This window comes from Nothobranchius furzeri, chromosome 7 (genome assembly GCF_043380555.1).
Source record: "Nothobranchius furzeri strain GRZ-AD chromosome 7, NfurGRZ-RIMD1, whole genome shotgun sequence".
NCBI classification, from domain to species: domain Eukaryota; kingdom Metazoa; phylum Chordata; class Actinopteri; order Cyprinodontiformes; family Nothobranchiidae; genus Nothobranchius; species Nothobranchius furzeri.
In genome coordinates this window covers 66,485,831-66,495,830 of record NC_091747.1, presented here as the reverse complement: position 1 = coordinate 66,495,830, position 10,000 = coordinate 66,485,831, and the positions used below count along the sequence as shown (strand labels likewise).

Genomic DNA, 10,000 nt, shown 5'->3' with positions numbered 1-10,000 from the left:
ATATTTATACATGTGATAGAATCAGATCACCCCAGAAGTCAGTCCCACATCCAGGGCCGTATCAAGGCATTTGGGGACCAAGGCAATATAGGCTTGGAGCCCCCACCACCTCACTCCCTGCTCAGGTAATCTAAGATGGCAGCGTGCTGAGAGTACACATTGTTGTTGTTTTTATTTAGTAAACAATCATTTTAAAGCACTGTTATTATATCTGACTGTTTTTAACAGCAATCCTAGCTCAGCCACCACGTCACCTTCCACATATATGTCATGAGCTCACTGAGCGTCACATGACCAGATTCATACTGAAGTTGTTTTGGTGAAAGTAACTTAGAGTAATGCAAAAGTAGTGTAATGCCTTACATTTTAAAATCAGTAATATTGTAATGTAATGGATTACTTTAAAATGAGGGTAACAAGTAATAAATAATGCATCACAGTTCTGAAGTAACTTGCCCAACACTGTAGAGGACAGACTAGTTGTTACTAGTTACTAGTTACTACTTTAGTTCTCCTAACAGAGGCCGTTCAGGAACCTAACATCTATGACCAGAGTAATTATGGATACCATTTGTAACTGTCCTGCATGGTTAACCCTAACCCTTCTTCTCTAGTCCCTGAGCCTGACCTGCACCGTGTGGGGGGAACCAACCCCTGAGGTCTCGTGGTTCAAAAATGAGCAGGAAGTGGCCTCCAACGAGCACACCAAAGTGACGTTCGACGGAGGCAAGTTTGCCAGCCTCGTCATCAACAAAGTCACCCCCGAAGACTCCGGCAAGTACAGCATCAACGTCCGGAACAAGTACGGCGGCGAGTTCGTGGAAATCACCGTCAGCGTGTACAAGCATGGAGAGCAGATCCCTGAGCCCAAACTGGGACAGCCCAAGACGGCAGCTGCACCCGCGTCCACGCCCGCTCCCAAGTCCCCCGCCCCCCCCTCTAAAACCCCTACTCCCACCCCGTCCAAGCCCCAAACCCCAGCACCGTCCACGAAGGGCTCCACCCCAGCCTCCACCCCGACCCCTAAATCCCCAACCCCGACTCCACCTCGCAGTGTCAAGTCTCCAACCCCTCCCAGATTCATGAAGTCCCCCACCCCGCCCAGAAAATAAGAGGCGGTGGTGAAGCACGGATCAAAGCATGTGTGTGACGTCAGCTGTTTTTAGTCGTGTCTAAGGAACACACGAGTAGTGGAACGCCTCCACCCTAGCTTATGTCAGAGTGCACTCTGGTGGTGTTTAGGGCCAGGGACACCGCCCACCGCTGACCTGAGACCGGGTTCAGACGTGGGGTTCCCTCAGACACGGAAGGGTTTTAACCAGAGCTAAATAAATACCACCTGGGTGCCTGTAGCTACACCTGAGGCTGTTGTTGTGATGTTCTTACCGAGCTTGACCCAGGACCAGATAGGTCCGCCCACTCTAGACCGCTGTGTGTCCCTTTAGTGCTCTGTGATGTAATAAACGGTCCTGATCTGTGACTCCGTCTCCTTGCTGTTATTGTGTGACTGAGTCTGCAGCAGCAGTGAAACTGTGCTGTCCAGGTAAACAAAGCTACACCTGAAACAGGTGAGCTGAGGTAGGTGGAGCTTGTTGTGGAATCTGTCAGTGGAGCTAACAGAACAGGTACAACAGGTTAGCACCGAGCAGTCAGGTGAGCAGCGCTGGAGCCAGGCAGATCCCTGAGAGGCACGCTTGCTTCTGGACTTCTGAAGTTCCTGAAAGGAGAAACCGACTCTTCTTCTGTCGATGGTCAAGTAAGTGTTTAGTCTCAGTCAGCAGCTGTTGGTGATTTCAAACACACACACAAGTCCTTCCCTCAGACACGGCCTTCAGGCTCACCTGCTCCAGGTAACAGTCTCTTATCACTCTGAAGGTAGAGAAGACCAGCTGAGTCAGAGGGAACATGGCATCCATGGAGTCTGATCTGTCTCCTGATGAATTTTACGTTCAGCCACACTACAAAGAGGCGTACCGCCTGGCCATCTACGCCCTCCTCTGTGGAGGTGAGGAGGCCTACGAGGAGTACCTCCGGTATGAGAAGATCAGCCATCTCCTGTCAGAGGAGGAGATCTGCTTCATCCTGGGAAACGCAGAGGGACCTGCCTTGGAAGACGAAGAGAATGACGTGGAAAACACGGACAGGCTCATCCCCTCCCTGTACTCAACAATCATGTCCGACGAGGAAATCCCAGAGCTGGAGATGGGATGGCCGACGGTCCAGTTTCAAATGAAGGAGACGTCCATCAGCATGCTGTACCACCCGCCCAGACAAAACACACCAGCCATTAAGGAGGTGGTGCGGAGGCAGATTCAGGAAGCCCGTCAGGTGAGTTCTGTCTGGTTTTGGTGCTGATGGGTTCACGCAGCCCAGCAAGAGCTCATCAGCACACACACACACACACACCTGGCCTCACCAGTTTGATGCAGATCACACGGATCCCGCGTCTCTGCTGCAGCAAGGCTGCAAGTGTTGCTGCTAATCCTGGCTCTCAGCCACCAGTGAGATTTTCTGGATCAGCAGCATTTCTTGTGTGTGGTGATGGCGTGCTGCTCACGGCGGACACGCCTTCTCCCATGAAGCAACCTGCCGAACCGGATTCTGGCGTGTCTCGTTCTTCTGACGGCTCCACCAGACGAGGTCTACTAAACAATCTGCTGTCTGCACAGCGGTTACTACAGGCTGCAGGCCGAGTCCCGGCCCAGGCCTTCAGTCTGACACCCGTGTGTGTGTGTGTGTGTGTGTGTGTGTGCTTGTGTGTGTGTGTGTGTGTGTGTGTGTGTGTGTGTGTGTGTGTGTGTGTGTGTATGTGTGTGTGTGTGTGTGTGTGTGTGTGTGTGTGTGTGTGTGTGTGTGTGTGCTTGTGTGTGTGTGTGTGTGTGTGTGTGTGTGTGTGTGTGTGTGTGTGTGTGTGTGTGTGTTTGTGCTTGTGTGTGTGTGTGTGTGTGTGTGTGTGTGTGTGTGTGTGTGTGTGTGTGTGTGTGTGTGTGTGTGTGTGTGTGTGTGTGTGTGTATGTGTGTGTATGTGTGTGTGCTTGTGTGTGTGTGTGTGTGTGTGTGTTTGTATGTGTTTGTGCTTGTGTGTGTGTGTGTTAGTGCTTGTGTGTGTGTGTTTGTGCTTGTGTGTGTGTGTGTGTGTGTGTGTGTGTGTGTGTGTGTGTGTGTGTGTGTATGTGTGTGTGTGTGTGTGTGTGTGTGTGTGTGTGTGTGTGTGTGTGTGTGTGTGTGTGTGTGTGTGTGTGTGTGTGTGTGTGTGTGTGTGTGTGCACCAGAGTCTACAGGTGAAACCGGAAAATTTCAATCTGGTGAAAAGTTCCTTCATGTCGGTAATCCAACTTAAAGATGAAACTGATCCTTGAAACAGACTCGTTCTACATGAGTCCAGAAGTTTCAGCCTTTGGTTGTTATAACTGATGATCATGGCTCACCTGTTCAAACACCAGTGTTTGATACTACTACTACTACTACTACTACTACCACTACTACTACTCACCCTCCACATATTAGCTCAACATCCATGAAACTAACCGAGTTATCGCTATGGCCAGCAGTGACCTTCCATCCATCCTTTGTCTGAACCCGCTTGCCCACGTAGAGTCGCTGGGGTGCTGGTGCCTAGCTCCAGCGGTCAACGGGCAATCAGGCGGGGTACACCCTGGACAGACAGCCAGTCCATTGCAGGGCAACACACACACAGGACAAACTATCATGCATTCACACACCTAAGGACAATTTAGACCAATCAACCTAACATCATGTTTTTGGACTGTGTGAGGAAGCCGGAGAACCCGGAGAGAACCCACGCATGCACAGGGAGAACATGCTAACTCCATGCAGAAAGACTCCAGGCTGGGAATCGAACCCAGGACCTTCTTGCTGCAAGGCAACAGCTCTAACCACTGCGCCACTGAGCAGCCCCCAGCAGTGACGCTGGCCTTGTAAACATCTGCAGCTTGTGTTTGAATGTGTAACCCATTTCTGCGATGGGATCAAGAGAACGCTTTCTTGTTCTGTGAATTCATGTGTGAACTACTTCCTTAGGTTGTTGCCATAGTGATGGACATCTTCACCGACAGGGACATATTTAAGGAGGTCATCGATGCGACTCAGAGAGGAGTGGCTGTCTACATCCTTCTGGATGATTCTCGAGTCAGAAGCTTCCTGAAAATGTCCCGGAGTGTTGGCATTAATGTCCTGGACACACCGGTGAGACACGCCATCAACGGGAACAGACCTGAATGAGGAGAATCCCTGTCCTCAGCAGAGAGACGGGGTTGTCCTCTCACTAATCTGAAGTCTCTTTTTATTGTTTTTCTGTCAGAATCTTGTTGTTCGTACAGTTCAGGGGCAGCAGTACCGGTGTCAGTCAGGGTGGACGTTCCACGGAGGTCTGGAACACAGGTTTATCCTGGTGGACTGTGAGACAGTTTTGTTTGGGACATACAGGTGAGTCAGTCTGATCTTTGCCCGCCCAGACGTCTACAGCAATCAGTCGAATAACAGCGTCCTTTATCTGTTCTCTAAACCTCAGCTCCTGTGCTTTTTTTAAGCTACACCTGGTCGTTTGAGAAGATCAACCGGAGTATGGTGCAGGTGGTCACTGGTCTGCTGGTTTCTTCTTATGACGAGGAGTTCCGAAGACTCTATGCCTTCTCCAGTGTTCCTGCAGTCCTGTCCAACTGGAGTCAATCGTTCCCCAACGCTACTGAAAGTTTGATGCAGAGGCTCCCAGAAAACAGATGTGTTTCCCTCAATCATCTAGACCGCAAAGCCATGAGAGGAGCCCAGCATGGCTCAAGCTGTCACATTGATATTCAAGAGAGGCAAAGTCTTATGTATACAACAGGAGAGCTGCAAAAGTTAAACTCCATGATTCGTTTGAAGATGGAGACCAAGGGCCTTGGTGTTTCTGCTGCTGCTGAGAGGAGAGGATCCAGACTCAGGGCCAGCAGAGATCTGCAGAACCTGGAGCACCAGATTCCTTTCCACTCTGAAACATCTCTCCACAGGTGGAAGATGGACAAATACATGGAGGAGAACTCTATGGGCCCTACAATGCCTCTACACAGCAGTCACACGGGCTTAGTGGAAGCTAGGTCACAGCAGATTCAGATGATGCCCACCTCCGTCACCTCTAAACTGGAGGAAATGAGGCGAAAACGACTCAGTATGCAGGAATCTGCCAATCTCAGGAAAATATACGAGTCCTTAAACTCTGTGGACTCAGCTGCAGAACCGAGAAGGTTAACGTCTGACCCGAGCCAGATGATGCCAAGACTGGATCCAAAACCCCCAAACCGTTACAGCCTGGACGATAAAAACCCTAACCATGCAGAGAAGGGCCCCATTTTCTGGAATGGTCAACGATCTCTTTCTCATCACAATGTCAAAACGACCAAAGATCAAAGGGTGATCCAGGGGGCGCAGTCGCTCTCTAGGACCAAATCAGATGCTGATCTGGATGCTAAACTGACACCAAACCTGTCCCGCCTACACTCCAGCAGTCTCAGTGTCCATCAGTCCAGGATGATGGCATCTCTGATCGAGATCCCTGAAGAGAAGGATGCCTCCAACGCTTGTGTGAATGGTTTTGACTCAGTGCTCATGGCACAGCACAGAGAGGCACCAGAAGACAGAGAGGCTCCTCTAAAGGAAAACTTAACATCAGTACCACAGAATGGAGATCAAGTAAGAGCGACATGTGGGTTCAAACAAAACATCAAAGGTTCCTTTCCTCCAAGAGAAGAGCGTGGATCCATTCACAGCAGCCCTGAAGCAGACCTACAGGGCTTCAGCTTGTCTCGAGGACTCCAGAGTGACCACGGAAAGGAAGTCCACACAAAGCAAGAGGGACAAGAACCTCAGAGGAACACTAAAACAGAGGAGAGTCCAGTGCTTACTGTCGGAAAAAAGGACCTCTCCATAAGAGAGGGGGAGTCGGTCCATAGGAGGGTCTCTCTGAGGTCCCAAAATGCCTTCAGACTATCGCGAGCAGCCAAGGAAGACCTTTCACCAGCATCTACTGTAAAGCCAGCTCCCAGAAAAGGTCCGTTACTAGGAATCTCCAGGTCACAGAACTCTCTTACTGGTTCGTCTGTACCAGACGGTCACAAGTCTCTGTTCTCCCGGCTGTCTCCTCATCATTCAAGCAAAAGAAAGACGTTGTCTCTGCTTTCAGTGGAGCAGAAGCAAAGCTTGAGGAGCACTCAGAAGGATGAAGGAGCAAACGTCTCTCAGACAAAGCCAGAAAGAACTTACAGTCAGAGCGAGCTGTTCCTTCAAGGTGAAATGTTCCCTGTGGGGAAGTCCCAGAGGAAAGTAAGTACCTTAGACAAACTCAGAACCTCCTCCCTGAACAGACGGGACAACGACCACCAGGCTTCTGACAACAAGCTGGGCCGGCTCATTCAGCGCGTGGGGAACCTGATCAACAAGAACAAGGAGGCGGGCCACTTCGGCTCCACATAACAACCCAATGTTCGCTCCCATCAGTGTCCACCACGCATCAGCGCAGCTAAAACGCAGCACCAGTGTCTTCTCAGGTCTTCGTTTGCAATCTTGTGATTGGATCCAAGTCTGAAGATCCCGTCTGCTGTTCTTACCTAAAAGTGTTACGGTGCTTCAAACGTCCTCAAAGTACGGGACATCACATGCCTAGCATGGATTCACGTGTCTTTTAGTGTTGTTGCTGATTTTATATTATTATTCATGTCTGTAAACAGAGCCAACAAAGAGTTCACGTTTATTTTTGTTAATCATCTCAGCTGTCTCTTCTGAAGGGCTGAAGACGATAGTGTTCTTGACATCCTGATCAGCTGTACGGATGTGTACTTGGGTTATGTTTGGTTCTGTCAAACTGCAGCTAATCCCGGGTTATTATAACCCACAAGCACTTGGGTTAGGGTTAGTTAGCTTCCCCAACGATGACACAAGCAAAAACACCACATGACTCAGCACTTTAAAGGTTACGTAAGCGTTTATTTTCAAATTTCTCACAATTATCTTGATAAAATAACTTTTTCCTCTCCAAATAAAAGTTTCATACCCACGCTGAGCAGAGAAAGTTCATTTTCACTATAAAATAAAGTCAACCCAGAAAAGGTTCAGATGAAATACTCCAGGCACTTGTTTCTTTCATCGTCCAGCTCCTGGGTTTCAATCTCAAACTTTTTCATGGCAATAAAATACTGGACAAAAGGTTCCCCAAGAGCGCAGCCGATGACCTGATCCTCAGCCAGCGCCTCCAGGGCCTCGTCGAGCTTCACGGGAATGGTGAATTCTCTCTGCTGGCTCGGTGCTTTGTTCACGACACTCTCCATGTTCAGGTTCCTCCTGATTCCATCCAGTCCTGCAGCTACCGTCGCAGCCAGCACTATGTAGGGGTTGGCCATGGCTGAGCCAAGCTTGTTGTCGATGTGCATCTCCCTCCCGCCGTGACACTTGATGTTAAAAGAGCTGCTGTTGTCATTGCTGCCGAAGGTGGCGTACAGCATCCGTTTGGGGTCTTTCAGCATCTTGGCAATGTGGCTGCGGCAGCCGAGGCCTGGTGACATGAGACAGCTAAGGGCGGCGGAGTGGGTGAGAAGCCCGGCCAGCCACCTCCGGCCGATCTCAGACAGTTCTTCTGCCTTCTCGCCGCTGTGAAACAAGCTGCGCCGCCCATTAGCGTCCCACAGGCTGTGAGAGAGAACCCCAGCATTGTAAAGGCCATCGTCAGTGAAAAAGCTGGCGATGTAGCTGTGTTTACGAGCCATTTCTTTGATGCCAGTACGGAAGGTAAAAGCACTATCAGCAGCTCCAATCCCAAAATCTGGCCTCAGATTGATCTCCATCTGGCCTGGGCCACTTGCTGATGCGATGCTGTCGATGTCTGCACCCATGCAGTACATGTTGTCCACCAGCTGCTGGAAGAAAGGAAGGTCGTGGCTACTGAGGAGGGTGGTGGCGGGGAACAGGAGTGTCTTTGGTCCGATCCGGTCAGGGGCTCCCAGGACGCAGCATTCATAGGTGAAGGATGAGTGCAGGGAGAAGCCCAGGCTCTGGAGCTGCCCAAGGAGCTGCTTGGCAATGAGGCGAGGAGAGGTGCGAAGAGGGCTCCCTGTTACGGTGCATGGGTCACAGATAACCCGCGCTGTCTGCTCGGCCCAGGGTAGGACCCTGAAGGTTGAAAGGTCAGGAATCAAAAGAACATCGCTGCTGAAGTTTGCAGTGTTGGCGTGGTCCACCTCATTGCTCTTGGGGCTTAGGGTCAACTCCAGGTAACTTCTGGGCATCGGTACCCCATATACCGCTTTCTCCTGTAAAAGCAAGGTGTTCATCAAACACTGGTTTTATGGGCTTTTACTGAAGCTCGTCTACCATTACATTAAAGCATCAGCAGAGCTATGCTCCAACACAAATTTGAACATTAGCGACACAAATCCATACGTGGAAGAAGCGGACGGGCACCGTCTTGGACCGTGACACTCCGTGAAGGTCGGTGGCCTCAAAGCGAACAAAGGTGATGTTTTCATGAGCAATCTGCTGCTTGATCCGCTCCATGGAAGCAACAAACTTCAGGTTCCCAGATAACTCAGTCGCTCTGTTTCCGTTATCTGAGAAATTCAAACATGCATAAGTGAAAAGTTTATACAACACCTTACTGGTTCAGTAAAGCTGCTGAACTCCAGCAGCTTCTGGTTTGCACCACATGCTGTGTTGTGCTGAGTCAGCACCACACGGTGTGTTGTGCTGAGTCAGCACGTAACAGGAAAACAATTCATGGTGTTAGGTAAAAACAAGAACTGCTGGGTACTGAGACCCTAAGGGTTTCTGCACCAGTGAACAGTTTCAAACATTATAGTCAGTATCCATAGTTTTAATGTAAAATCCATGAATGATTCTCCTCTGAGGGCTGAAACTGATTCAGCCACGGGACTTTTAAACAAAACGGAGTAATCCACAAATCTTCAGGAGTTTAGGAGAGAATCTTCATTATGACAAAAGCAAAGCGTCACTAACCAGAGTAGGAGTCTCTGGGCTCTCCCCAAGAGCTGCTGTGTGACTGAGCACGCGTCCCAACTCCAGGCAGCCTATTTGTTCTGCTGGGTTGGCCGAATGAGCTGGATGCATCCATGGAGAAAGGCATTTGAATAGTTGTGCTGTCTCTGGAGCCTGCCCCTTCTCTGGAACCGTCCGTTGGAGGTTTGAAGGTGCTGAATGTCCTCTGAGGGCGTCCGCTGCCCTCCTGTCCATTGGGTTCTCCTCCACTGCGGCTGCTGGTCCTGTGGAGATACGTGTAGGGGCATGCTGGTTTTCCCCTGTCACTGGTTTGGGGTTTAGGCAGAGGACTGTCCCTCAGCATGGTCTTTAGCTCCTCTATGGTCTGGCGATAGACGCCGATTTGAGACGATGCCTCCCTGCTGCAGTCCTCCTCTCCAGCCTGTTCATCCACCCTGTAGTCATTAGTCCTCTCTGGAGGTCTTGGAGAACCCATAGAGACAAGTGAAGGAGTCTCTTGAGGGTGAATAATAGATGGACCTGGTCCTCTGCTCCTCATGTCCACCAGAGGCCCATTCTTCCCTGTTACCCAGACTCCCTTCTTGTTGCCCAGGCTCATCCGTGAGCCATCTGTTTGATCTTTGCTTCTATGCTGACCTTCCTGGAAAACACAACAGGTCTGTCACAATGGTCGGAGAAGATCCAGTAAGCATGAAGAAATACATAAGTGTTACCTGGAGATCGTCAGAGTCATTCATTTAGTCAGATTTACAAGGCTAACCTTCTCCCACACAATTACTTTATACACAATCAGAACAATAGTGATGGATTAGAAACTTCTGATGGACCCATGAGATCCACCACAGAGCAGCTGGGAACTGGCTCCAGCCAGCTGTAGCTGGAGACTAACTCGTTGCTACGTTCATCTGATTGGCTGATGGTGAGGGCTCATGTGGAGTGAAACAGCAGCGCTCAGCAGTTCAGCTTCCAGAAAGAAACAGGAGTTTTTCCATGAGTGTTA

General features: G+C 50.1%; 3 protein-coding genes across 10 annotated transcripts in view; 2 read left to right on the top strand and 1 right to left on the bottom strand.

Annotated features, from left to right (window-relative positions):
• myom2a (myomesin 2a) overlaps window positions 1-1,270 on the top strand; it is a 35,810-nt gene extending 34,540 nt beyond the window's left edge. For all 5 annotated transcript variants that reach the window (XM_070553589.1, XM_070553588.1, XM_054751891.2 and 2 more), the window contains one exon: window positions 615-1,270. In XM_070553589.1, the coding sequence (XP_070409690.1) occupies window positions 615-1,112 (498 nt within the window). In that variant the 3' untranslated portion in view covers window positions 1,113-1,270. The remainder of the gene's footprint in view (window positions 1-614) is intronic.
• Window positions 1,271-1,661: 391 nt separating this feature from the next.
• LOC107382415 (uncharacterized) lies at window positions 1,662-6,631 on the top strand. Its single transcript, XM_015954545.3, has 5 exons — window positions 1,662-1,756; window positions 1,876-2,328; window positions 4,042-4,206; window positions 4,322-4,446; window positions 4,551-6,631. Exons 2-5 carry the CDS (start codon window positions 1,906-1,908, stop codon window positions 6,466-6,468), a joined length of 2,631 nt encoding a protein of 876 aa, XP_015810031.3. The 5' UTR covers window positions 1,662-1,756; window positions 1,876-1,905; the 3' UTR covers window positions 6,469-6,631.
• A 326-nt stretch (window positions 6,632-6,957) lies between these two features.
• The window catches only part of lgsn (lengsin, lens protein with glutamine synthetase domain), a 13,334-nt gene continuing 10,291 nt past the window's right edge, over window positions 6,958-10,000 (bottom strand). For 3 of the 4 annotated variants that reach the window (XM_070553593.1, XM_054751894.2, XM_054751896.2), the window contains exons 3-5: window positions 9,001-9,640; window positions 8,428-8,594; window positions 6,958-8,297 (exon numbers count right to left, since the gene is read on the bottom strand). In XM_070553593.1, coding sequence (XP_070409694.1) covers window positions 7,104-8,297; window positions 8,428-8,594; window positions 9,001-9,598 — 1,959 coding nt within the window. In that variant the 5' untranslated portion in view covers window positions 9,599-9,640 and the 3' untranslated portion in view covers window positions 6,958-7,103. Of the gene's footprint in view, window positions 8,298-8,427; window positions 8,595-9,000; window positions 9,641-9,713; window positions 9,864-10,000 lie in introns of those variants that run through there. The other variant, XM_015954546.3, reaches the window with a different exon arrangement.

Excerpts from the sequence above, each read along its gene's own strand:
- LOC107382415 (XM_015954545.3), top strand. The coding sequence starts at position 1,906 with ATGGCATCCATGGAGTCTGATCTGTCTCCTGATGAATTTTACGTTCAG. Across the intron at positions 2,329-4,041 it reads AGATTCAGGAAGCCCGTCAG|GTTGTTGCCATAGTGATGGA; the intron begins GTGAGTTCTGTC and ends CTACTTCCTTAG. Across the intron at positions 4,447-4,550 it reads GTTTTGTTTGGGACATACAG|CTACACCTGGTCGTTTGAGA; the intron begins GTGAGTCAGTCT and ends GCTTTTTTTAAG.